This window comes from Catharus ustulatus, chromosome 10 (genome assembly GCF_009819885.2).
Source record: "Catharus ustulatus isolate bCatUst1 chromosome 10, bCatUst1.pri.v2, whole genome shotgun sequence".
NCBI lineage: Eukaryota > Metazoa > Chordata > Aves > Passeriformes > Turdidae > Catharus > Catharus ustulatus.
Window position 1 is genome coordinate 22,516,177 of NC_046230.1, and position 27,104 is coordinate 22,543,280.

At 47.1% G+C, this 27,104-nt stretch overlaps 1 protein-coding gene and 1 non-coding gene across 5 annotated transcripts in view; one reads left to right on the top strand and one right to left on the bottom strand.

The window, feature by feature from the left end:
- Positions 1-122: 122 nt before the first annotated feature.
- On the bottom strand, positions 123-195 carry TRNAV-AAC. The gene has a single exon. It is a non-coding gene; the product is annotated as a tRNA-Val (tRNA).
- Positions 196-25,212: 25,017 nt separating this feature from the next.
- MECOM (MDS1 and EVI1 complex locus) overlaps positions 25,213-27,104 on the top strand; it is a 329,403-nt gene continuing 327,511 nt past the window's right edge. For all 4 annotated transcript variants that reach the window (XM_033069196.1, XM_033069199.1, XM_033069197.1 and 1 more), the window contains exon 1: positions 25,213-25,377. In XM_033069196.1, the coding sequence (XP_032925087.1) occupies positions 25,341-25,377 (37 nt within the window). In that variant the 5' untranslated portion in view covers positions 25,213-25,340. The remainder of the gene's footprint in view (positions 25,378-27,104) is intronic.

Genomic DNA, 27,104 nt, shown 5'->3' on the forward strand with positions numbered 1-27,104 from the left:
AAAGGGATTAATATCCCTACCGGGCGGCGCCGCGGCTTTAAATAAAATAACTCTGGCAAGGGAGTTGAGAAGCCGAGAGCAGTGTTGCGGTCCCGGAGGAAAAAAAAAGCCACTTCGGCTGGTGTTTCCGCCCGGTTTCGAACCGGGGACCTTTCGCGTGTTAGGCGAACGTGATAACCACTACACTACGGAAACGCCGCTGGTGGGAGTTTTTCCAGTTATCTGTAATATCTGTCTGCCCCGCCTGTCTCCGCTGTCCCCTCTGTGTCCCCTCCTGCCCCGCTCCGCACCCGGAGCCCCGCGCTCAGCCGGGACCGCACCCCCGGGACCCCGCCAAACACCCCCGGCACCCGCAGCCTCCCCGAGCCTCCTCCTGTCCCCCCGCAGCACCCGCAGCTTCCTCGTGCCTCCTCCTGTGCCCCCGCAGCACCCGCAGGTCACCCCCAGGGAGGGTCTCTCCAGGTGTACCAGGAGCTCTCCACGCACACCAGCAGGGACAAGGGGATGTTTGGCACTGCTGGCAGGGCAGGGCCGTGGTGAGAGGAGGGGAGAGTTGGGAGCTGGGCACGGAGCGTGTGACACCGGGCAGCGTCTGCTCCCCAGGCCTCTCTAGGGCTGGATCCGGAGAACGAGAAGTGGCTAATCCTCCTGGATGTTCTCGTGCACCGGGAACTGAAATAGCAGATCTTGGAAGGAGCTACAGAAGGGAACGTGGTTTTGTCACTTTTTGCTGGGGGAAACGTGAGCCAAACTCATAGTGGAAAGATACATCCTGTAACCTTCTCTGACGAGCTGAAGTTGCCTGGATTGTGAGCGAGTCAACTGCATTCCCACTATTTATTTCAAAACAAAACACTTAACTGAAGTGTACACATTCCCAATGTCCTTTACTGGGACATCCCCAATACACCTTGACTAAAGATGTTGGTGAGATGCCAGAGATGCTGGTGTTGCCGTGGAGACTGGGTGGAAAAGTGCTTATACAATACCACTGCATTTTGTTTGATTCCTGTACTTATCCAGAAAAGCATGAGATTGTAATGTCCCAGGGAAATGGGAGGCTGTGGGGAAGAAATGGCAGAGCTCTCCCCTGAGCAGGCTGCTGTGCCAGCTGTGTGTCAGTCCTGCTGTGCTCCCACTCTGTCCCCAGATCTCAGCACAGGCTGTGTGACAGACTCCAGTCACAGTGTCACCCGCAGTGACAATCAGTGACACCAACCCCTGAAGGGTGCTGCTTTCCCCCTGGTATTTTCCAGTTTGAGCTGGACAGCTGTGAGCTCACAGATCATGTATCATGGATTCTGAAAGGGGCACTCCACATATCACGGGAGCTGAGGAGCTACTTGTACAGGGCATTGAAGAAAAATGATGTTAGCAGTGCCTCAGGCTGAAGGAAGGGATGACTAAGAATCCCAGCAATGTGGAAAAAACTTTCACCTTCCATGATATTATGGCTCAGAATCAAGACTTTAACTGTCCTGAAAGCCTCTTTCACCCTCCTGAATTTGGCACAGAGTTGGCAGGGATTGGCAAGTTCTGCTCCAAATCTATCATGAATGAATCACCATCATGTTGGCATAAGGACTTCCACTCAAGTCCTTTCTTGTATTTTCTGGTGGCCTCTACCCTGGAATTAAGCGGAATACATGATGTTGAGATGAAAGTCAGAGTTTCTCCTAAGAAGATTTCAGTTTGGACAGAAGCTCCTTGCTTCCCTTGGCGACTTCCAACACATGCAGATTACTGTGACAGAGACGAGGGAGGCTGAGCCTAAGACAGTGCACAGAAAATGTTTCTAAAATAGATGTATTTTTATAACAGATTTTCCTTAACACTTCCTGGAAAAGGACTCAATATTACAGCTACCTGAGAGCAAGCAGGGAGAAGCCTGTGTCTGTAAAAATCATAACACCTAGCACAATTTATTCCTTCTTAATCCGTTAATACATCTTCCTGAATAGATATAAAATGCTTTTTCAAGAGGCTCTTTTCCAGAGCAATCCTGCAACTAAAGTTGGTAAGACCAAGAGTTCTAGTCTATTGTTTCACACTCCTTTGCGCTTGCAAAACGCCTGGAAATCTCAGGGTGGAAAAGCAAACACACAAAAGCCTCTCTGAGGAACGGGAGGCAGCAGAGGGATCCGAGGTGAATGCTCCAGGGAGCACCGCAGGGAGCATCCGCCTCGCACAAAGAGAGGTCACGGCAGAGATGAATAAAAACCATCATCCGACCCAGCATGGGAGGGGGAGGAGGGGCGTGGTGGGGCTGGCACAGCCCCGCTTTGGGGGAATGGTGGGAGAGGAATGGCCGGGTTCCTCATTCAGGGACCCTCAAGTGGGATGGGACGGACCTGAACGCAGGCTCAGCCCCAAGTTCAGCTCACAAGCACCAGGCACCAGCCCCTAAATCCCAGGCATCGACCCCCAAATCCCGCCGCAAGCCCCAGCCCGGCTCCGGGTCGCCGCTCCTGTCCTGGACCCGCGGCCGCGGGGCAGGGAATGCGCGCTCCCCGCCGGGCGCGCTCCCGCGAGCACGCGGCGCGCTCCAAACTCCCGCCACGCGCCGCGCCCCGCCCCCTCGCCCCGCCGCAGCCAATGGCAGAGGAGGAGGGCGCCCCTCTAACCAATGGGAACGCGGAGGGCGGGGCAGCGGGGTATAAGATACGGAGCGCGGCACCTTTGCGTCCCGTGCCGGGGTGGGCAGGCCCTGTGGCCAACTAACCCTAATGGCGGCCGCGCCCCTCACGCTCGCCCGCTGTTTTACTCGCTGACTTTCAGCGGGCAAAGGGAGCGGCCTAGGGGAAGGGGGTGGGTGGGGGAAAGAGTTCCGGCCTCAAAAAAAGCCAGCGATGGGGATCCGCACCCCGGCCCACCCTGGGGTGCCTGTCCCTTCTCCGCCACGGAGATGCTCCCGCCTTCGCCCCTCGTAGAGGCCGCGGTCGGCAGGCTCAGCGCCGCTGCCGCCGCGAAGAGTTCGTCTCTGTCAGCCTTGGCGGAGGCCGGGAGCACAGGGCCGGCCCGCCCACCCTGGGCAGCCGGGAGACCCCAGCAGAGCAAAAAGGGGCGGCGCTGCCGGGCGCTGAGCAGCCGCAGCTCCCTCAGACGTGGAGTGCGCGGCCGGCGCCGCCCCGACACCCCCAAACCCCGATCCCCGCCGGGAGCGCCCGGCCCCCCGCGCTCGGGGCGTGCAGGCGGCCCCGGCTCCGCTGGGCCGAGCAGGGAGCCCGAACGGGGCCCCGAAGCGTCGGGGATTTGTCCGTGCTCCCCTTGGAGTGCGGCCGGTGGGAGGGATGCGATGTGCCCGGTGCCGCTGAGAGAGTGGAGATGGAGAGAGCTCTAGGAGAGCCCTGCGGTGATGGAAGCTCAGAAATGCTGAATTTCATTCATCGAGTTCAAGAAAACATGAGAGACAGAGCGCAGGGAGCTGGGGACAAATACTTCGCTGCAGTGTGGAGCAAGGATTGTGAAGGGAAGGTGTTGTGGCTTGTCCTCCTTTAGCAATTCCTCTCCCTGTGCTCAGGGGAAAAACTCTTCAATGTGTGCCAAAGGCAGAGCATCAAACTTGCGTGCTTCGTGCTAAAGGCACAGCCTCAAACCTGTGTGCTTTGCGCCAGGGTACCACACCAAACCTGCCTGCTTTGTGCCAAACACAGCACCAAACCTGTGTGCTTTGTGCCAGGGTACCACACCAAACCTGCCTGCGTTGTGCCAGGGTACCACACCAAACCTACCTGCTTTGTGCCAGGGACACAGCACCAAACCTGCCTGTTTTGTGCCGGGCTACAGCCCCAAACCTTCCTGTTTTGTGCCAGGGTACCACACCAAACCTGTCTGTTTTGTGCCAGGGTACCACACCAAACCTGCCTGTTTTGTGCCAGGGTACCACACCAAACCTGCCTGTTTTGTGCCAAGGTACCACACCAAACCTGTCTGTTTTGTGCCAGGGTACCACACCAAACCTGCCTGTTTTGTGCCAAGGTACCACACCAAACCTGCCTGTTTTGTGCCGGGCTACAGCCCCAAACCTTCCTGTTTTGTGCCAGGGTACCACACCAAACCTGTCTGTTTTGTGCCAGGGTACAACACCAAACCTGCCTGTTTTGTGCCAGGGTACAACACCAAACCTGCCTGTTTTGTGCCAAAAGTACAGCCCCAAACCTGCCTGCTTTGTGCCAGGGTACCGCACCAAACCTACCTGTTTTGTGCCAGGGACACAGCACCAAACCTTCCTGTTTTGTGCCAGGGTACCACACCAAACCTGCCTGCTTTGTGCCAGGGTACCACACCAAACCTTCCTGTTTTGTGCCAGGGTACCACACCAAACCTGCCTGTTTTGTGCCAGGGACACAGCACCAAACCTGCCTGCTTTGTGCCAGAGACACAGAACCAAACCTTCCTGTTTTGTGCCAGGGTACCACACCAAACCTGCCTGCTTTGTACCAGGGTACAACACCAAACCTTCCTGTTTTGTGCCAGGGTGCAACACCAAACCTGCCTGTTTTGTGCCAGGGTACAACACCAAACCTGCCTGTTTTGTGCCAGGGTACAGCACCAAACCTGCCTGTTTTGTGCTCGGGACACAGCACCAAACCTTCCTGCTTTGTGCCAGGATACCACACCAAACCTGCCTGCTTTGTGCCAGGATACCACACCAAACCTGCCTGCTTTGTGCCAAAGGCACAGCACCAACCCTGCCTGTTTTTGTGCCGGGGCAGAGCCCCAAACCTGCCTGGTAGTGCTGAGCTCCAGCACTGTCTGCCTGAGGGAGGAATGCCCAGGGCTCGTCCTGTGCCATCACCATCGCAGGAATTGGCTGCTCTGTTACCTCTGAGTTACCTCTGCTGTTAGTTCTGACCATAGCTAAAACTTTTTAGTATTTCTGTACCTGGCATCAGCCACTCCAGAAGGGTCACCAGACCTGCACACGTGTGGGACTCAGACACAGCCCTACAAACTGGGCTTGAGCATCATCAATGCTCCTTTACCAGGGCTCCGTTAATATCCTGAGCGTTTGACCAGTGCCATCTTGTGGCCTCCAGTTTTTTTTCTTTGCACAGAGGATGGAAGTGAACTTGTGTACTTAATTTTTTGATTCTGTTTGAAAGAAACCTCCTGCAGCCAGAATAAACAGAAACAGGAGAGGCTGACCCCACACACTCGAAGTTATGTAGGGCTTTTCTGATACTGGAATCTGAATTTGCTTAATGAATCTGATCCAGCTAAAACTAGTGCTGGCCCTGCTCATGGTAATGTTCTTGCTTAGTTCAAACATTTGTGTTTTCACTGTTTTATCTCGTTCCCAAGCAACAGCTTTCACTTAGCATCAAATACTTCAGACTCTCAGCTGAACGTGCAGAGCCAAGATATTTAATGTGCTTAGGACATTGCTTTTCAAATGAAACTACTTGACTTACAATTGTCTCTTTCTGTAGTCATGAAAAAGCATGCGCTCTGCAGAACCACAAGTCAGAGAGAAAATGCTGAGGAGCTCAGAATGTGGTCTACTTTTGTTTCTGGTTATGGAAACAAGGAAAACTGCAAGGTAACCTTGTTGCAGAGAGGACAATAAATGTAGCTGAAGGTACAGCTAGCTACTGCCCTGAGCAACCTGCACAGCTGCCCTACCTGCCCCAGTGAAACGGGCTGAAAAACGTGCTAATGTGGCTCTTTAGGAATGCAAACAGAAGCTCCCAGCTCTTTCGCTCCTGAAATGTTTAAAACCATTTGCAAGTGTGTCAAAGGAATTGTATTCAATGTTTCTTGTCAGGGCACATAGGAAAAAAAAGTCACATGGCAGTCAGCAGTAATTACCTGCCCCAACAGCAGCTCCATCTTGTATCATCTGGCATTAAGACAATTTTCTTCCCTCAGGATACAAGTGCTCATCTTAGTATCTCTAGATTTGTTTAATTTCAAAATCTTTTCAAAATCCTATTTATGTTCGGAAGAAGAGAAGCTCGGTCTCAGTAGAGTTATGAAAGCACATTATTGAGGTTCACACCCTGGGCTGCCATTCTGTTAGTTTGGGGTTTAGGATTGCACGTCCTACGTGACTTGTAGAGTGCCAGATGCTCAGGAATTAGCACCGAGTGGTCAGGAGGTTCTGTAGCAGATGTTTAGGCTTTGTAGGACACCTCAGGTCTGTTTAAGGTGGGCATTGCTGCCGTTCGAGGTCAGTCACACGACTTTTTCTGTATGGGGCTGGGCACAGGGACAGTGCTGGCCAAAGGTGACCCAGCCCTGCGTATCGTCCCAGGATGAAGTGGCCTCGCTGCACTCCTGTGTGCCTTCCTTTTGCATGGCCATCTTCTCGAGTGCTGTGTCTGAACACCCCAGAGCTTTCTGTCCCTGTGAGAAAACTGATCCTCCTCTGTGGAGAACCTAGGAAAAAATATCAGCAGACCATGGATGATGCAATGCTTTAGGGTCCCATAGAATTGGAGGGATAGCAGGAGGGGTAGCATTACAGTGGTTGTGCAAACAGCTCTGAGGGTGTTTTGGGAGCTGCCAGACCTGGGGCCCCCGAGGGGACGGACACACCTCCCCCATCACCACATTTCCAAGTGCTCATGTCTCAGATGAGGTCTCAGCCGGGTAGAATCCAGCTGTGGTGCTGAGATTCCTGAGCTGTGCTCCACTCCTGGCTCTACCTTGACCTCTGCTTTCAGTCACCTCTCAATGTCGTTGCCCTTTTTCACTCCCTGTACATGAAAGCAGCAGGATTTTATCTTACACTGCTTTCATTAATCTGTTCCCAGTGTAGGTTTTAGCTTTCTTGCATTAGTTTCAAAACAATCCTAATTGTTTGGGTCAGATGTGTCAGTGCACAACAAACCAAAGAAGATTTAAATCAGTGCAAGAGATTTGTAAAGATGGACAATTATAGATTCACAGGTTGGTGTGACTTTGTGTGCAAATTTAAAGTACACTTTGGAGTGTATTTGAAATGACCAACAGAGAAGCTGGAGTTTTTTCACTTGCTGAGAATTCTGCTTAACACTTCCCGAAGTTGTTGGCAGAGGTGACAGCACACACAGAGTTTGTAAGAACAGCACGAGCAGAGTTAACATTGTACTGAGATATCGAGTCTAACAAAACAGTTCAAGTTGACCTTGCTTAGAGGCAACAAAAAGTGTCTTAAGGAAAAATAATAATCATCAAAGAGTAAAGAATGGTTTAATTCAAAGGCTGTTTAACCTCTGACAGGTCTGGCAAACATTAATAGAACCCTACCCTAATTCTGTTTGTAGATTGCCTCAACAAGGGGTACCTTCAACATGTGCTTGGATGTGGTATCTCAGGATATTTATCAGGAAAAGGAACGGAAGAAGCACACGTCTCAATTATTTATACACGAGTAATTTAATGGTAAAGTGAAGACAAGCAATCAAATCTTTGTAAATACTAAAAACCATGGACTGTGGATTGTGTAAGAACATAATAACTTTCTGTGCCTTTCTTTGCCCAATTCTCTGCATTCAGCTCAATAAAACCAAACTGGGAAGTTGTTTTATCCAAAAGAAGTTTGGAAAAACCAATCCCAGGGAGTCCTAAACCTCTGGCACGAGAGTCTGGGAGAACCTCCCTGACTCCTGTCCTGTGGTGGGTGACTCTGCCCTGCCCGTGGGTCGGGTCAGGTCCATTTTCCAGCCAGAGCTCTGCATTGCACGGCTGAGCTCAGGCACTTTTACCTCCTGCATTTACAGTTTCCAGGCTGCAGAGGCATGATCGTAACTTGGGCCTAATTGTATTTTAAAATTAGGATTTATTAGTTAATTTTTTAAAACTTGTGTGTGCTCAACTCTAGCTGCAGCTCTGGGTGAAGACTTCCAAACCCTCAGATCCGTACAAAATGAAGTTGTCAAAATTTGGGCTCGTGTTTGCTTCCCAGCTGGATCAGACCTAAAAATGGCAGTGACTTAGGAGCAGAAGGGACTTTTTTTTTACCTCTCTTCGATCACTTGAGTTTCGTATTTCAGAGATTCCAGTAGGAAGAGCTGATGCTCTGTGGCTGCTGCAGCCTTTGTTCCCCACGTCTTATCTGTGCTGTTATCTCCTGCTGCTGATCCCATTCTTCCAACGGTAGATGGCAACAGCCATTCGTTTGTAAAACACTGGAGTGCAACTCGGTGGAACTCAGTTTAATGTGCAAAGAGGGGAATTTAAGTGAAACTATGTGCTAATAGTTGATTGTTTGGAGTTTTTTTTTTTTTTTTTTTTTTTTTAAAGTACAAGAAATCTGATATTAAATGGAAACGTTTGCAATTTAAATAAATTCTTGTTATGGAATCCAATTCAAAGCAAAATGTTAAAAATTTAATTTAAGCCTCACAGGAAGGCACTAAAATGAATTGTCATCCATATGTAGAAAACGATTTAAAAATGCATTTTTCAATGTATATTCTAGATAAACTGAAGTAATTAAGAAATGTTGGTTAACACTAGATTTTTATTGCCTTTCGAATTTGCTCCAAACATTACTAATTTGCAGTTTATGTTTGGTAGAGAAAATAATTAAAACATATCTTTGCACAAATGAATGAATCTTATTCCTTTCTATCCTGTTTAGGATTCACCTTGGCAAAGTGTTTTGACAATTTGACCCCATTGAAACGAGTGTCGGAGATCAGCATTTACAGACATTAAATTTTACTTTTACCTCTAAAAACGCATTGTATGATTTGGAGCTAGATGTGCAAACGTCAGGCTTTCCAGTGCACAGCCATGTGTTGTAGGATAAATTGCTTTCCATATTTCTCATTGATTTAAATAAATTTACTGCTTGCTTTTGTGGAATATACACTTTGTTTCCCAAAAGCGAACGTGGGAGTTGTGTGAGTGAGGAAGGTAATCATCTATAACAAAGTTATAACCAAGTCACAGGACTTTTGGGAATTTTACAGCTGCAAACCGAAGTTCTCTGCATTATCATAGCGTTCTGGTTTGCCACGATAACGAGTTTAAAGGCTGGAATTCCTCTGTTTTTATTGAAAAGATAATCAGACTTTTGTACATTAATGATGGGATATTGGCAGCTCTGATAATTTCAATTAGTATTTTAATAAGGATTTTTTTTCTTATTACTGTATTTGGTATTATCTGAATTGTACAGTTGGGCGCTTCACTGCGCTCCGTGGGGGACAAAACCAGGCAGAAAGGATGAAAAGTGCCTGGAATGAAATGGTGAGGGGGCTTTGGTCCCAGGACTTCTACTGGCTCCAGATGTGCCCTTCTGAGCTGCTTGGATCCCTCCTGTGTAGCACGGTGGGAAGGATCCCGGAGGATGGGAAATACTGAGCAGCGCTCCCCCGCCCGGGGCAAAAAAACCCCCAAAAAACCCCAAAAAAAGAACAAAACCATCGAGCCCTATTGTTTCCGGGCATAAAACTGTCCTCCAGCTCTCAAACTCCCAGCATCACCGTGCTTTAACTGTTTTTTCCTCACCGGTTCTGAGCCTCCTAAAGTGCAGAATTCCATCACTTCTTTCATCACTCCAATATTCCTTTAAACAACTGTATCATGGGATCTATTGTGCCTAGCTGTAGTGTGTCTACCGTACAGCCCATGTTTTTCATCACAGGAAGCAGCTTGAACTGCTTATAACACATGGAGTAGATATTTGTCTTGTTTTAGAGCAGCTTTATATCGTTCAGCTGGCTTCACAGCCTCTTCTGTGTCTAAAGATAAGTACGTTTAAGGATAATCCTGAAGTTTTTATCTGCTGCATCGCCAGCCCACACTTTCGTTACCATTCCATATTGCGCTGCTCCAGGCAGCTTTGAACAGCCTTAGCTTGACAATTAAGGGAGTGGACTGGCAAAACTGCTAATTTCTCCCCCTTTCCTTTCTCTCTTATCTCGTATTCTCTAAGGTACACGTCTTTATCTACGTGTTTCCAAGAAGGTGTTCAATTAATAACTCAGACGAGTCAGAGCTGATAGGATCTTTTCATGTATTAATTTAACTCTTCCTTTCAAACGGAGTGCCAGAAAAATCACTGTTTTCATGTTTTCTCTATTTATTCTGGCTGGATTTTTTAATTGAAGTTACACGCTGTAGTTCCTTTGATTCTGCTCCCAAGAAATTATCAGGGATTACAGTAGTGGCCTTACAGGTAACGGGGGTTCTCACTGATGTCTTTCTTCTCTATTAATGTTGATTTTAAATTGTTTTTATTTACAGCAGAGTGATAAACCCACAGACTTAGCCAGGCAGGATATAGAAGTGTTAGGTGGTTTGTTACTCAGTTTGTTGTGTTTGGGTTTTTCTCTGATAATAAGAATGCAAGTTAGCTGATGAGTAACACAAAATTAATTTCTGTCCAAAGGCAGAGGTTTATTGGTGTGTGTATGTGAATGATTTAGCAGTTACAGAGAATGGTGTTTAAAACTCCCTGTTCTTTCATTAGACACAAAGGACAATATGTTTGGTTTCCAGCTGTGTTGGTCTTGCAGCAGGCTTAAACTTGCAATAAGAGCTAAGTTGATTTGATATTAGGAAAATCAATAATTTTGGCTCTTATCTACAGTTTAAACTGATCTTGTCCTGAGAAGGAACCCTTGTCCTGTGAGATGCAGAAAAACCACAGTCCCTGCTGACTAGAACTGGAGATGAGGATGCCCCACTCCACAGAGCAGCAGATTATTTAGTGAACATGAAATGAATAAATTTCCCTAAGAAAACAGGTAACCAACTCACTAAACCATGATGTTCTATACTGAAAACATTCTTTAAAACCCCTCTAAGAGAGCCTTCTTTCTTTTGTTTTGTTTTGTTTTGTTTTGTTTTGTTTGATTGGAAGCAAAGATAATGATTCTTTATTGATGTTTTTAATACCAAAATATTATTTATAAAGTATTTCATAGCTTTCTATTCCTACGACTTATAAGTCCATGTTCTAGTTGCTTTCAGAGAGAGCAGACATTGTAAATTTGAAACTAAATAGATGGCAAATTCTGAAAAATTATAGTAGACTCTCCTGATATTCCTTGTGAAATCACAGGAGCTTTTCAGTGAACAGTTTCCCAGAAATAAATGTATAGAATCTATTAGTAGTGTTAGGTGGTACAAAAATTGTTATGCAATGCAGAAAAAAAACCATTAATAAGCTTTTTGATATAATTTGGTTTTCTACCAAGTTGATTTTTCATTCTCCAATCATGAGGACTTTCCATAAGGATTTTTTTCCTCAGAAATGCCATTTTTAATGTAGCAAACTTGCACCACCAGGACAAAAAGCTGGTTTACATCCAAGTGAGGATCATAAACGCTGATGCTGTGATTAATACAGTGGTTTAGTTGTCAATCTATTTCATGGAAATCTTGTGAGTAGAAAGTTCAAGTTTAAAAGGCTCAGGTATGCAGCAGTTCTGGAATATTTCCAGCATTTTGCTTCTATTTCCAGGTTTTTTTTGGTAGTATCACCAAAGCAGTGACACAGGAAGCTGCAGGTGACTTGCTGGCTTGGCAATGTTACACTTCAAAATTCAGCTTGGTCTTGTAATAAAGCCTGTTCACATCATGTTTTAAGTGTGTTTCTCAACTGCAGGTTCTGGCCAACTGTTTCAGATAGTTCAGGATTTTTCAGCTTGAAGAAAAAACTATGCAAGAAGGAACAGTTTTTGAAAAGTTGAAAGTCTATCAAAGCCAAACCCTACAACATTTTATTTCTCTTAAAAAAAAAAAGTATAGTGAGGGCTTTGAGTGTTTTGCAAGGTAAATTGTGCATTTAAATGAGCCTTTTCTAACAATTAAGAGATGTGTACATCATTGGCTGAAGATTGGGAGCCAAATGTGAAAGCCAAAGGAGATATTATTGAGAGCTCATGGGTATGAAGGCAGATCATGGACTGTCCCAGGTTGCTGCTTGACAAAGAGGGATAAATACTGATATTGTTCCTTAAAGAAATGCTTCAAGGACAAAATGAGAACATTTCCACAGGGTACAGCCATCAATCAGCAGAGGGATGTTCTTGTACACCAAGTACAACCCAGCAGAGCTTTCCAGTGACCTTAAAGCACTGGCCAGCCTAGGAGCTGCTCCAGTAATTACAGATTACATTAAATAGCCAGTAAAAGCCAACAGCCAACTACCAGGCAAACCTTTTATACATTATTAAAATAATATCCTTCCCAGAAGATTCAAGCTAATAAAATTGAACTTGATAATGCAATCAGTAAAAAGCAGGTTTTAAAAAAAATTCTCTTTTGTTGATAATGTCCCAAGAAATCCTGTGTTCTATACAGTTCTTTGTGTGGAAATAATCCCTCAGGTATATTAACAGTTTCAGTTGCACATTCCCAGAGACTGCCTTGAATTTTTTTATAATTACGTTTTATTAAGAAATAATTGTTATATATCAAGTGTGGCTTGCACTTAGATTAAAGATTAAAGGCTGTGGTTACATAATATTTCAGCAATTAAAATATAGAAACGTTTTAGAAGTATGAAATTGGAAGGATTTTCCTTATGTATTAAGAAGCTAATTCGCCTTTCTGAGCAACTGCCTGGGACAGTTTGTTACAGGCCCTGAAAAATCAGAAATATTAGAGGCTTGACATCAAAAAAGGAAGAGGGAAGAAACACTTTGTAGGTCAGGAGACCAATATTTCCTGCTAACATTTTTAATAAATCACTTATGAGTGGATATATTCTATGGACTCCTTAAAGGAGTCCAGGTGTGCCTGACTCTCAGACCAAAAGTTTCTGAAAACTTGGCATTTTGAGGGATTGACTGAATAAGAAATTTTCTTCTGGTTGGCCAAGCCAGTATATTTTATCATATAATAGAACCAGGGTCACCTGTGTTTGAAAATTGACACTACACAGCAGCTGCTTTTGTGAGGTTATTGGTCAGACTTTGATTTCATACGACTCTTAAAATGTTAAAACAAGGTATATACTATTCCCTTACATCTTATACAAAGTTTAAGAAAAAGGTTAGTATTGAAGAATATTCTATGACTGGATTAGTTTTCTGTTTCTATGAGACTAAAGGGTCTGAGACCCTGCTGTAAAACTGTCAGCAAATGAGTTGAGTGTGCACTGAACATCTAGAACACAGCTGAAAGCAGAATGTGGGCAGATTTTCTGTGTGATTAAAATTAAATATGGCCAGGATAAATCAGTTTCATGATATATTTTACACACAGAACCCTGTAGTTGCAAAAATCTCTCCCTTCAGTCATTAGCTGGCACGGTAGGACAAGATCCAGCCATGCCAAGTGAGGACCTACACATTTACTGTTTCTTCAGGTCTCAAAATGATGAGAAATGTTCCCATTTTATGTGTTAGACCACTGCTGTTACCTAAAGCAAGAAGTACTGCCTGCTCTGGGGAAGGAAATACTGCTTCCAGCAGGAGTTAACTGTGAGTTTGTCATTCTTAATTTAGGCAGTTTGTTACTCCAGGTCTGGATATAGTCTTAGCTATGGCTTTTGAACAAAAAACGCCCCAATAAAGTCTATTTTTACTTTTTAAAGTCAGATTGCTTATTTCAAAACCAATAGGAACCAAGGTAGGTTCCTATTTCTGTAAAAAAACAACCCAATCAAACCCTGCACCCCTGGTCTGATTCTTTGCTGTTCACTGTCTCAGAAAACTTGTCTGAAGCAGCAAAGAGATCAAGGAGCAGCAGCACAGCAACCAAAGTCAGCCCATGAGCAGGTCCAGTGCAGCCCTTGGAGCAGTGCCTGCAAACCTGGGGCTGAATTTCTTCTCTATCTTCACCGTGTGAGTAGAGATTCTGTTTCAGTTCTTCAGAGGTGCCCAAGAAAACTTTGTAATTGATGTTTTCCACTCATTTTCTTTCTCTGCTGGTTCTGTATTTTGGTAGAATCGTGTTTCCCCAACTTTCAGATGTGTGCTTGGACGCTGGAAAAACTCACTCTCATGCATAATGAAAGAGGAAAAGTTACAGAGGAGAAATTTTTTGGCTGGAGTCTCCATTCCTGCTCTGTATCTTGCTCTACAAGCTCCCACAGCAAGTGAGTGGTAGAGCCAAGAATAGAACACCACTTCTCTGACACCCAGTCCAGTGCCTTAACCCCTGTCTCCCGTGAGAAATTTTGTTTCGCTTCTCTGTGCAGTGCAAAGATAAGATCATATTTTATTTTGGTGCCTAAATTGATCTCTAGGGTGAGTGAATAAAGTTGGGAAATAGCCAGAGAATAACACAATGTAAATAGTGAAACGTAAGGAGGTTATATATATAACACCACAGCTTCTCAGACTGCTGTGTGGCTAGATAGAATTAATTAAAAATTCTATGAAGCATTTGAGTTCTTTCAGGGTTGTTTTGAGCACGAGGACTTCTTCAGCAAGGAAACAGGATTTATTTTGCTCAGCTGGATTTTGTTTGAGAGCAGCCAGTGGAGAAGTTCTTTGCTCTGTAACAAATGCTTTTCCTCCCAACTTACCATGTTGGGATAAGAGCAGGTGCTGTGTTGCCTGCTTGGGAATAGCAAAGGAAATTTGGGAAAAAGATGGATTCAGTATGGGTTGATTGGTTTGTTCTCCAGAAGGAGTTTGAGTTCTGACAAATCAGGGAGCTGTCACCTTGCACTCACTTTCAGGAAAAGTAAGAGCTTCTCTTTCCCAGCCTTTCCCAACATGAGAGCAAGAGGCAAGTGCTAAGTGCCAGAGGTGAAACCTGGATCCCACCTCTCTTTTAAAGGCATAGAGGTTTGAAGAACAAATATTTTGGAAAGATTGATTTCCAAAGTCTCTTCATACATCATGAAGGGGTGTGCATGAGTATATCCAGGAAAGAGAGATTGCTGTGGAAGGATAGAAAAGAGGTCACTGTAGCTTTCTACCTGTGTTCTTTAGCCATGTTTGTTGTTTTTATACAGGCATTTGCAATAGAACTGCTGAAATGCATTGGAAAATGGCCCTACATTATTCCAGTACCTGGAATTGTGGGTGCACACACAAATTGCTGGGGACAAGAGGAAGCATGACCTTACAGCACTGCTGGGACAGGGGCTTCCTTCTCCACTGATGGCAAAATAACGCATTTCCCTAGAAATGTGGGAAATGATCGGGGATTTTTGGCAGTGCTTTGCACTTGGGAACTCTTTATTTCTCACCACTGAAACATTTTGTGGGAACACGCCAGTTTCAGTGAAACTTCTGTAATAAAATGTTTCTTTTCAGGCTAGGATTTAGAGGGGGGTGGGCTCTAACCTTGATCTGCTTCTCTGAGCAGAAGGATTTAACCCCCGAAGTCTTCACATTCCAAGAGAGCCCTAATTCTCGTTTATGATGATGTTAGAGAGCTTTTTTTCTCCCTGAACTTCTGTAAAAACAAACAAAACTCCCAAACAACAAGCAAATCCCACTTCTAAGGTCATCTTGTTGTGATTGAGAGTGCTTCTGAAATTCTGAAAGGATTTCTGGGATGGGAAAAATTATTTTCCTTCTCTTTCAACTTTGCACCTCAGCACTCTGTCATGAACTTTGCATGTGAGATTTTGGTCTTGATGAATGAGCTCTCAGCCATAAAGGCTGCTGTGAACTAGGCTTAAGGACTTCCCTGAAATATGAAAACCAAAAGGCTAAACCACAGCTACCTTAGGAAATGTGAAGAAGGAGAAAAATGAAATATTTGCTCTCCTGCCTCTTCTGTAGGGTTTTGTCACTCGTTCTTCACAGATTCTCCTGTGCAGGACTGGCTGCTCCTGCTGAAATGTGGGATGTGGATGGAGCATTGCTGTGTGATGTGGGAGGGTCTGCTGGGATCTCAAGGGAGCGGCAGGAGAGGGGATGGCTCTGCTGGAACTGAGCCCCTCATCAACACCAAACCTGGTGCTTCATCTGAGGGAAATCACAAATTGGCTTTTCATTTCCTGCAGTTAGGAATGCCAGCTGCAGTGTGGAATTAATGTCAGTTCCATCACTGCTCTTTCTGGAATCTGATACCTATTGTTATTTACTGCTTGTTGTGGTTGCAGCTGTAATTTTTTTTGTTGTTGTTCATTATCTGTGTGAGAATTGAAAGAAAAGAGCTGAATTTTGACCTCAGGTAAGTGTGGATGACCAGTGCTTATGTTCTGCCTTCTTCCAGACAGCAGATACCGAGAGGCTTCAGAGCTGTCAGAGTGATCATATCTTTACACAGAGTTGTATCAAAATGAAAAGTTTAAACCTTACAAATCACTTCACATATACTCATCCTCCTCTGGGGAAAAAATTGTCTAAGAGCTGTTTAGTGTGCTCTTATTACGGTGATGAGTGCAGAATGAATGAGACAAATGGGGTTATTTTAGAAAAACTCGCAAAGACATTTTTAAAATAATGACTCTGTAGTTAAAGTATTGTGACACTGCACTTGATGGGATTTTAATATACATTGGGTTTAAGTGCCATGGATTTCTTTGGGGATTCCATATCTAGCAGAAAGTTCTGAGTTCTGTACTTGTGTCCTAAGCAGAAGCATGAGCACAGGACATACAAGGGAGCATTTCTGATCTGGTGAGGGAGGAACTGAACACTCTGGGCTGCTGTCAGCTGTGTATTGATAGAAGGTGTGGGTCAACGTGTGCTCTCATAAAAGCCTCCACAAACTGAAACAGCAGTGCTCTGAGGATGCTTTCCTTCCTCATGTCTCCCAGAAGTCACTTCCAAATCAACTCTGAATGCAGATGAGTAAAATTTAGCAGTTATTTCATGCTTTAATAGCAATGATTCCTATGCACAAAGGGATTTGGAAACATGGTTTGTCTCAGCCAGTGTGGAAGTCCTACAAAATTCCTAGTGAAAGATTGCAACAGAATGGAATATTTGCTGGGTGCTGGAGGGCAAAGGAAGGTAAAAGAAAAAAAAAAAACCTACGATTTTTCTAAGTGATTCTTGTGAGTACCTCAAATTCACTTCTGACAAACTGTTTTATTCTCTAATAATTTTAATAAATTGAAAGCATTTTTCATTTCTAGGTAGTTTCTTCTCAGTCTTTGAACCTTGAGGCTGATTGTTTGAGTTCCACAGGGTCTGGAGGATGGGGTTCTTTGTTTTGGTACAATAACCACACTATAACCACCCATCGCTTTCTGTTCCTTGCTCTCTTAACTTTCATTCTTTATGTGACTCTATTTGCATTTTAGCTCCAGCAGGCATCAAATAAGATGTTTAATTAAAAATGTTATTGGAGGTCCAATTTAAGATCAAAGATCACATGCTATCAGAGATCCAGTACTTTGATACCACAATAATGAGTACCTTAGAAGTCGTCAGATGGGTTAGATTAGATAGTAATTTATTTTAGCTTGTTTCCTTTTCCTTAATACTCATTCCAGATACCATAACCTGCTAGAAGTTTGAAGAAGAAGCAGTAATTTTGAAAGTGAAAAGTAAAAGACTCCCAGTTAAAACAAAACTGATCAAAATATTATGGAAGTAGGAAATTGAGACCTTTAGAATATATAGGACCAAAAGCATAATAAACATTGACTGGGAGCATAATCCTGAATGCTAAGTCCGTTTGTTGTAACAAACATTTTGTCTCATTTAATCTTCAGATGTATTACTGCCAGAAAGAATAGAAATTTCAGGCTTTAATGTGTTGGTTACTCTTGAACTCCAGCTTTAACTACTGGTGCTGGTAGTGTCTCTCACTGAAAAGACCATTTTAATTATCCTTGTCATCCATCTCAGTGCATGTGTGTTATTTACAGATCATTCTTTAAACTGCTAAATAAGTTGTGTACCCAGATAGGAACAAGGGATAAAATTAGGCTCTGTTGCCATCAGAGCACAACAACAGTGTGTGAATTTGAGCTCCTTGCAGAGCTCCTGACACAAACCTCAAAGAAAGCAGAGGCGAGGTTGGTTCATTCCTGGGCTGTGCATCTGCACAGCGAGTGCTCAGGTCTCACAGGACATTAATCACCTCTGCAGAGATGCAGGAACCCTCCACTTCTAACACAGCCCACGGCAGTTAATGGAGCTGGCAATGTGCTTTTACCTTTTGTTCTACTTCTGGATTACTTTGATTTTAGATTAAGTAATCTAAATGTCTGTTTGGTGAAGAGCGGCACTTTTTTTTTAATTCTTTCACATTTATAAGTTATTCTAACAGCTCTTCCGGCTAATAAATCATAACTATGTTGGTTCTAATGCATTTGAACTGTCAGCCAGTGTGTGCAGAATGTTATCAGTTTTCATGTGCTACAGATAGCGGAGGTGGAAAAGTGATTTTCGAATGGTGTTGAGCTACTGCAAAGATTTTCCATTTGCTTTGAGCCTTTGTGCTGTCTCGGGGGTTGGGTTGAGAGGGAGGGGCTTCGATCTGCCAGGAAGGACTCTCCACAAAGCTTCCCTTGGCACCAATGGACTCCAAAATCCCTGCAGTGGGCAGAGCGCTGTGATTCCCCCAGACAGCGGAGCAGAGCTCCGGCTCCTGCTTCCCAACCCCCAAAACACTTTAAACGACTTTCCATTTTTTTTTTTTCTTTCTTACCCCGAAGTGGCTTTGGAAACACGGCAGGAATGCAAATAAACGTGTAAAAGAGTCGGTCTAATCGGGCATACAGTTCTCAGAACTTCATTACTCTTCGTTATCTGAAAAACTGCAAATAAGAAGGGAAACGCCAGCAGGGCAGAGATGCATTGTCACATCGCAGGAGGGACAATTGTGAATGCTTTCAGAGAGCCAACAACCAAAATTCGGCACATGGCTTCAGCCTTGAGAACGGACACTATTTTTAGAAATTAATTCAATTGGAAAAAAATCCTTATTTTCCATGTAAATGGACATCTTGTTTAAATTCAGAGGCAAAAAAAACTGGGGTTAAGTGTAAGACCCACAATTCGATTTGCATGTTGAGTAATTCAGACTGTAATAGAAGCTTTGTCATGTTAAGGTTAGGTCTTTCCTGTGGCTGTTCAAGTGGGCTCTAAAGACTTTTTAAAGTGTTGCAGGATATTAAGGGGGGAAGGTTTGACCTACATCCATTTTTTTTCCAGACCCACTTGTGCAGGTTTCATCACACTCCCCGTGTCTCGCACGTGGGACATTGCTGAGGGCAGGATAGGTGCCCAATTGCCTACATACAATTTCATCAGGAAAGGTATATGATTTATTGCCCTGTAAAGGGTTTTGACATGGAGCCTGTGAAAAGCACTATATAAATGCCAATACAATATAAAACGTCACACAAATACTTTGCTCATTAATTCTGACCCCGTGCTTTTGTGCTGGAGAGAAATGAGAGTGAAATATGAATGTGTTCCTTATGCTTTAAGGGGAAAAATGGGGCTGTGGATTTTATAAAGGCTGATGTGTTAACCTGCCTTTGTGGCTCCTTTAAAGACAAGCAGCAAGCAGCCCATTCCTGCCTGGAAGTTACACCGTGAGTGAAAGCAGATAAAGCCCTAAAAAAGGGGAACCCCACGTTTGTGATGACAGTCCTTGGTCATTACACAGTTGTCAGCACACAAAGAGAGGATTTCATTTCTTCATTGCAAAATTCCATTTATTTCAGCACTACCACCTCTGGAAGCCTGTCTGCCATCATCCCATTACAATTTTATTCCTTACATTTTGTCATATTATCTTTAAACAGCTTAATATCCAAATGTTCCCAAGCCTTCATGGCCTGTTTCAGAATGTGGCTTCAACCAAAGAAATGCTTTGCCAGAATGTTTCAGTGACTTACTAGAGCTAAACAGCTCCTGTTGTTCTTTGCTTTGGCCACAACAGCTCCTCAAAGCCCAGATCTCACCAGTCCCCATCTCCTTCCTTCTGGAAAATCACTGGGAGGCCAAGGAGGAAGGGGAAGGTTATGGGACATACTGGAAAATCCCCTTTTGTCCTCTGCAGGGATTTTCCAGCCTTGCCCAGTTCACTTTGCAGAATGGGAACCAGTGGGTATAAATCACAAAACTCTTGTGTCTAATCAGCTGAGGTTTTCTCTCCCATGCTGACACACCTTCATGGTGGGACTTCAGTTTTTGAAAATATTCATACATCAGCTTTAACTATTGCTGTGTAATGAGTAAAATTTGTTTCACTGCTTTATTTTGATTTTAGGTTGCTTTTCAAATTTCTTCCCCCTTCTGTGTTTTGCTGTGATTCTGATTGTTTCTATTTTTGCTTTAAATAGGATGTTCACTTTCTGCTGATCTTTGCTGACATTTTTCCCTTTTGATTTGTTGTACTATTAATTCCCCTCTGTTCAATGTTTTGTCTGCATTCAGAACATGTTTGTTTTTCTCTAGTGGCCTGTAATTACTTTCCCCCTCCTACTCTTTAATTTTTCCAATTACTTTCTCCACTGACGCTCCTTTAAGAAATAATGGACATTTTTGGAAAAGAGCTTGAGTTGGGGACATTGATTGCACCTCTCTTTGGTACAGGGGTAAAGCACAAATTTTTGGCTGCAGTTAGATAATATGTGAGTCCTATTTCATGTTCAGGGATGGTTCTGCATCCTCTTCTAGTGGGATTGAGCTCAGAGGCAAACAACCCTGCTGTGCCTTAAAACAGAGACCTCCAGCTTTTGGGTTTGGGGAAAGCTCTGTCCATTTCAGGTGAGGAGTGGAGGAATGCAACAAATACCCAAGAAACACAGGAAATCTGCGAGGAAGCACAAAATCAGGTTCTGATCTCTGATGTCCCCATTTACCACAGTGGACTCCACGCCTCTCTTTCAATCTTGCCTCTGGCCTATTCATTTTCCTCTGTTTTTCTTTCTGTCTCAGTGTTGTGGAAATCCAGGTCCTTCCTACAGGCAGAAACGAGACCCGCTTCATAGTTGGCACCCTGCACCATTTTCACAGGGAAGCATTTTCTCGGGGAGTGCTGTGCAGGGCTCGCCGCTGCTCTGCGCGTGTCTCCCCTATGAATGCATTTCATTCTTCGCGCCCGCGTGTTTTCAGCGGCGCTTCCACCAGGGACAACTTCATTCCTGGCCTGCCGCAAACCTTCCCGGCAGGACCCTAAACCCGCGTCCCATCCAAACCCGATTTTTGGGAGGATTTTCTCCCTTCTCCCCAGCGCGGGGTGCGCACCCGCAGTGCCGCTCCGCGACCGCGAGGGGGCGCCGCAGACCGCGGTGAGGCGCGCAGGGCGCTGCGGGAGCGCGCAGGGGCCGGGTGAGCCCGCACAGGGGCGCGCAGGGCGCTGCGGGAGCGCGCAGGGGCCGGGTGAGCCCGGGCAGGGGCGCGCAGGGCGCTGCGGGAGAGCGCAGGGGCCGGGTGAGCCCGGGTAGGGGCGCGCAGGGCGCTGCGGGAGCGCGCAGGGCTGCGCAGAGTCCCCGCGGCCGCTCCGCGCTCAGCCGCTCCCCGCGGATCTCTCCGCGGATCTCTCCGCAGGCGCAGCTCGGGCAGCGCTCCCGAGGGGCTCTGAACTCGTTTAGAGGCAGCAGCGCAGGGCGCAGACAGCGAGGCTTTGTGCAGGGGTATCCGTGGAGCGCAGCGCAGAGCAGGGAGAAATAAAGAAAAGGGGGAGAGAATAAAAAAAAAAAAAAAAAAGTGGTTGGAGTAGGTTTGTTAAGGAATCCGGTAAGTTATAGGAAGCAAAATTAAATGTCTGGTGCTTACACGACGGTATGTTTTACAAGGGAGAAGGAAACTGTGCAGAAAATGCATGGGCTTTTATTGTTGGGTTTCATTGCCTGTATTGTGGTGGATGCTTTATGCTACGGAGAGCAAGTTTAATTGAACCAGATCGCTGATTTCATATAGTAGGGGGCATGGGGTGGGCTTTTTTTTTTTTGTTTTGTTTTCGGAGTTAACCGTTTCGGGGACTAGAGGCAGGCAGGGCTGAGCTCCACAGTTCCGAGTTTCAAGCCAGCAAATAAAAACACATTACATAAAAACAAACACCGAGCCCAGTTATCAAAGCTTCAATCTCTAGCTATTATTTTCCCTTGTATTTGGAGCCTTTTTTTTTTTTTTTTTAAAATCACATCTGTCGTTCCCAGCCTTTCCCAGGACTGCAAAGCAAAGTGGACAACTTCCATGTGACCACCTAGAACAGGAGGCATTTTCTGCTGGGAAACTTTGCAGAGGTTTTCTCCTTTCCTTCCCTTTTGAGAGCTCAGAAAAGAAAATGTGCAATCTTCCCAGTGATTAAAGTCTCCGTATTTGTCTTCAGACTTATCGGGTTTATCCAAACTTTTGTGTGTGTGTGTATCCCCCCGCCCCCCCTCCTGTGCATTTGTAAAGTAGCCCCATCTAGCAATGATAAATATCCCTGTTGATCACTTGATTGATTACCTCTCGGAAAGGTCACGCGGGCTTGCAGTAATTTCCTTTTGCCTAAGGCTCCCTTTTCACTTTTACTCCCGCACGACAGCTCCAAGTATACAGGATCTTTATTTTTGATTTTTAACCCCTAAATAGCTCCCCGAAAACAATGCGTTGGTGAAAAGAAGGAGGGAAATCAGCCGGCGGCTCCGCGCTGCCCCAGCCCTGCCGCGCTCTCCCGGGGCGGGTTTGGGGAGGGAGAGCCTCCCTCCTCTGCTCTCCTGTGGACTGAGAATTCGGATTTAAACAACCAGACAAGCTATTAATTTACCCATGCTACCCAGGGTCCTGAACCCAATTAATTTCTAATAATTACAGCCCAAGGGGGCTGGAGAGATCCCTCTGCCTCTTTCTAGCCTTGCCACTTCGCGGCACCGAGGTCAGCATATAATAATAAAGTGTATATTTTGAAAGTGATCAGCAGAACAGTGAGTTATTGCAATGAATGAAAATTGTTTCCATTTTGGCTAATTGAGCCCGTGGCTGAAAGCTGGAGTTCTGAGACTAAATAAAGAGGACTGTTTTATTTCGACGTGGGCTGGAAATCCCTGCATAGCTTTTCGGTCACCCAGCAAGAAACTTAATTTCTTACCAGCAAACCTGAAATCAAGCGTTGGGTAAACAGTATTAATAATTGCATTACAATGATTAAATTAATCTTACTGGTAGCTAGGAGAATATAGATTGAGATTGAATAACACGATGTAAAGTTCACTGCACAAAGACAATAGCACAACAAATACCTCGATAAAGAATTCCAACTTTTCTCCAAGTAGACTGCGGGGCTTGTTCAATTATAATGTAAGGAAGAGAAAATTTCCTGTTACGGGGAAAGCACTGAAACCTGTGTATGAGGGGGTGCCTTTGTATTAGAAATATATTTATTTCCACCCCTCTCTACGGAAAAATATGCTCCCAAATTTTAATCTCTTTTTCTGCTCGTGGAAAGCCACCCCGCATCCCCGCCGCCAGTCGCTTCCCACCCAGGAGGGAGCGGACGTTTCCCCGCACGAACGAAACGGAATTCCCGGGGGGCTGCCCGGGACTTTTCGGGGAAGGGGGCGAACCCGGCGGGGCCGAGCGGGCGATGCCGGGCGGGCGGCGGGGGGCGGCGGGGGGCGGCCGGAGCCCCGGGCGGGCGGCGCGACACCTGCCGGGCTCCCGGGGCCGCTGGGACGGCGGGCAGGTGGCGGTGACAGGCGGGCACGGCCGGGGTCAGGGCTGCCCGCCCGGGAAACCCGCATCTGTGCCCCCCGGGCCCCGCACGGAGCTCGGCCACCCGGTGTGAGCGGGTCCCGGCAAGGACGCGCATCCCTGGCCCGGCGGCGGCTCTGCCGGGGTCTCCGCTCAAACCGGGGGCGCGGGACGCGGGGGGAGTTCTGCAAAGTTCACGGCCGTTTTCATTTTTCCCAAGTGAGCCGGCTCCGCAGGTTGGGGGGTGTGTGTGGGGTGATCTGGGGACAATCTCGGTGCAGCCCCGCAAGGAAAGGCGCTGTTTGCAAGCGAGGTCGGGGGTCGGGCAGTGCCAGGACCCCGAGAGCAGCCCCGGCCACAGGTCCGGGCATCCCCCGCGCATCCCCCGCACAGCCTGTGCCGCTCCCCGGCTGTCCCGGCCCTGCCTCCTCCCGGGACAGCCCGGACAGGGCACCCCCATGGGTGCAGGGGATTGGGGGAGGCCCTTCTGCCCCTTCTGCCCCTTCTGCCCTTTCTGCCCCTTCTGCTCGGGGGGCATTAGGTGCTCCCCTGCCCGGCTGCGGGGGGATGCGGAGCGGGCAAAGAGAAGCTGCATGTCCTTAAAAAAAAAAAAAAAATCCAAGTTGCAAATTAAAAAGAACGATTGGCATCAAGGACGGCTCCGCAGTGCGGGTTCAAGTGCTTGCGCCTGTCTGCCGGGCGTTTGGGGCATCAGCGTGGGATCCGCGGAGCCCCCGCCCCACGCGCGGGGCTGTCACCGGTGGGGTGCGGAGGGGGCGGGGGGCTCCACGGGCGGCCCCGGTCCGCAGCAGCGGCAGCCGGGGGGTGGGAGGTGGGATTGAAGGGGGAAGGGGAGATGCTGAGGATTTTATTAAAACAAAAAGTTGAGCAGGGTGTATGTACTGGCGCAGCCCCGAGTCTGAAAGATTGTAATTTTCTTTTATGGTGTCTGGCAGGATTTGCAACAGATATTAATGGGAACATAAATAGCGCATGGAAGGTATTGAACAAAACTGTTTAATGCAAGGAGGTTGTACCAGGGGAAAATCTATACGTAGTTTGGATTGATTCATACCTCGGACACAGCCATCCCCTAAAGGAGTTCCCAATTTCTGCGCGCTCCCTCTTTGATTGGCAAACCCTGTAATTAAAACAGATTAGAGCGTTCGGTGTTACTGTTTTTAAAACGCCTTTTTTCTGCCCAACTGGTGGTGGCTGTGCCGAGTTCAAGGTGGCGAAAAAGTGTGCGCGCCGGCAAAGTGTACGATTTCACGGCACGCATACATAATAAAACATGTAATCAAATTATATCTCTCTGCCTATATATGCGGAAAGATCTACGGTAATTGCTGCCGGGTGAGAATAAACTATTTAAACGTTGCAAAGACTCCAGAACAGTATCAATATCCTATTAAAAAAAAAAAAAAAAAAAAAAAAAGAGCAGGGAAAAAAAAAAAAAGGTGTCGCTTGTCCCCCCCAGCCCTTGCCCCGCGGGAGCGCGGGTCTCCCCCGCTGTAACCCCTCCCGGGTGCGCAGGCGGCGGAGCGGCGGAGCCCGGCGGCGGCTGCGCGCCTCGTCCCGGCCCGTCCCGGCCCCGGTGCCGGCTGTCAGGGTCCCCACCGGCGGTGATGGATCGCTGCAAACTTTTTTTTGGCGGCGCTGAAATGTTGAAGAGCGGGGGGGAGCCGCCCGTGCGCATGTGCGAAGGTGTCCAAACTGACAATGCTGGAGAGATAGCGAGCCGGGATTGAGAGAAAGGGAGAGTGTGTGTGCGGGAGAGGGAGAGGAGAGAGGGAGAGGGGGAGCGAAAAAGGAGGAAAAGCTCCGGGAGGAAAAAAAAAAAAAGCCCCCCCCCCACCCCAAGCCCACGCCAGCATCGGCCGCGGGACTGGCAGCATGCGATCCAAGGGCAGGGCGAGGAAGCTGGCCGCAAGTAGGTGCAATACCCCTTTCTCTTGGCTTTTCACCCTCCCTCTCTGCCATGTTGCATAGACATGTCTGGTGCGGCGCGGAGCTCGCAGGCAACCTGCAGCATCCCCTCGCAGCCTCCCGGCCCGGCCCGGCTCGGCTCGGCCCGGCCCGGCTCGGCGGGCGGCGGCGCGGATCGGGACGGGGGGTGCTGCGGCCGGAGCGGGGCCGGGGGCTGCGGGCGGCCGGCGGGAGGTGGGGAAGGAGTTGAGGAAAAGTTCAGTGGCGAGCGCTGGAAGTTGCTGCCGCCGCCGGGGGCTGGAGTGGGGGGGGGTCGGGGAAGGGGGGGTGCGAGAGGCTCCGGGCCCTATAGTGGGCGCTGTGCGCTGTCGCAGGGCCGGGGGTGCGCGGGGGGAGCGCTGAGCGCCGAGGGGCAGCGGCGGCTCCGCGGGGGAGGCGGCCAGCCCCGGGCTCAGGTAGCCGGTGCGGAGCAAGCGGGCACCCCCGGAGCCTGCCAGGGCTGGTGCCCAAAAGCGGCTCCCGAGGAGAAGCGGAGCCGGAGCGGAGCGGAGCGTGCGGGGCAGCGCGGGGCGGGCGGGGCCGCTCGGCGGGGCCGGGATGCCCCGGCAGGGGACGGCGGGGCCGCCGGGCAGCGCCGAGCGCTTCCCAGCCCGCTGGAGTCACCCGCTAAAAGTTGATGTAAATGTTGTAATTTCAGGCGCTTTTCCAGCAGTTTTTTATACAGTTTGGCCGCCCGAAGGTCTATGTTCCGCGAGGCGAGGGCTCGGCCGTCCACACGCAAAGCCCGACTTACTTAATTATTTGTCTTACGCTCACCCCATCTGTTTCTCCTTTATGATAGGGATCTCTGCTTTTAACTGCTGCAGTGTTTGGGCTCCTTTTTATTTTTTTTTAATTCTTTCATTTTTTTTTTTAAATGAGGGATTCGACAACAAAACTTCGCGTCCTATTTTGAAAGCAACTGATGTCTTTATTTTCTCTGACACATCTGGGCAAGTTTCATTTGATATCCATGGCGAAGGCAACTCATTCTCGACTGAAAAAAATTGGGCAGGAGAAAAAAAGTCGGATGAAATGTTGCATAAGTTGCGTGACGTAAAAAGCAGATGCTTATTTACTCTTTATTTGTGAAGGGGGAAAAATAGAGAAGCGTGGAAAAGGGGAAGTGAAAGATGTCTCTGGATCATCATCAGTTTTTTCTGTGAACCTGAACAACAGCAGCAACCTGCGTTTGATTAGGTGATCTTAAAGTGGGTAGTCCAGCACCCTCAATTTGAAAACAAATATATTTTTGAAACTCAAAGGTTGCCATCCTTGCTTTGGAGCTAATTACGGGGAAAAAAATCTCCCATCCCCGACAAAATCCATCAGGTTTCCTCGCCTCTCCCTTGCTTTGCTCGCTGCGCAGCGGTGCAGGGCTCCTGCTGCTGCTCCTGCTCCGGCTCCAGCTCTGCGGGCGAGATCCGATCGACTGCAAACTTTGCGCGTCTTGCAGCAGCAGCAGCAGCAGCAGCACTTTCACCTCCTAGACAGATGTGTTGCATTAAATAATCCTTCGGTTACAATCGACTCATAAAGGAAATCATATTTAAAAACCCGGGATTTATTTCTTCTTTTGTATTCCGAAAAGCTGCTTCTTTCCCCCCCCGAAGAGCGTCTCAGTTTCATGGCAAGTGGAAGGAGGGCTGGAGGCGACCCCTTTAATTTAGTCGTTCGAGAGAAAAAGGTTTT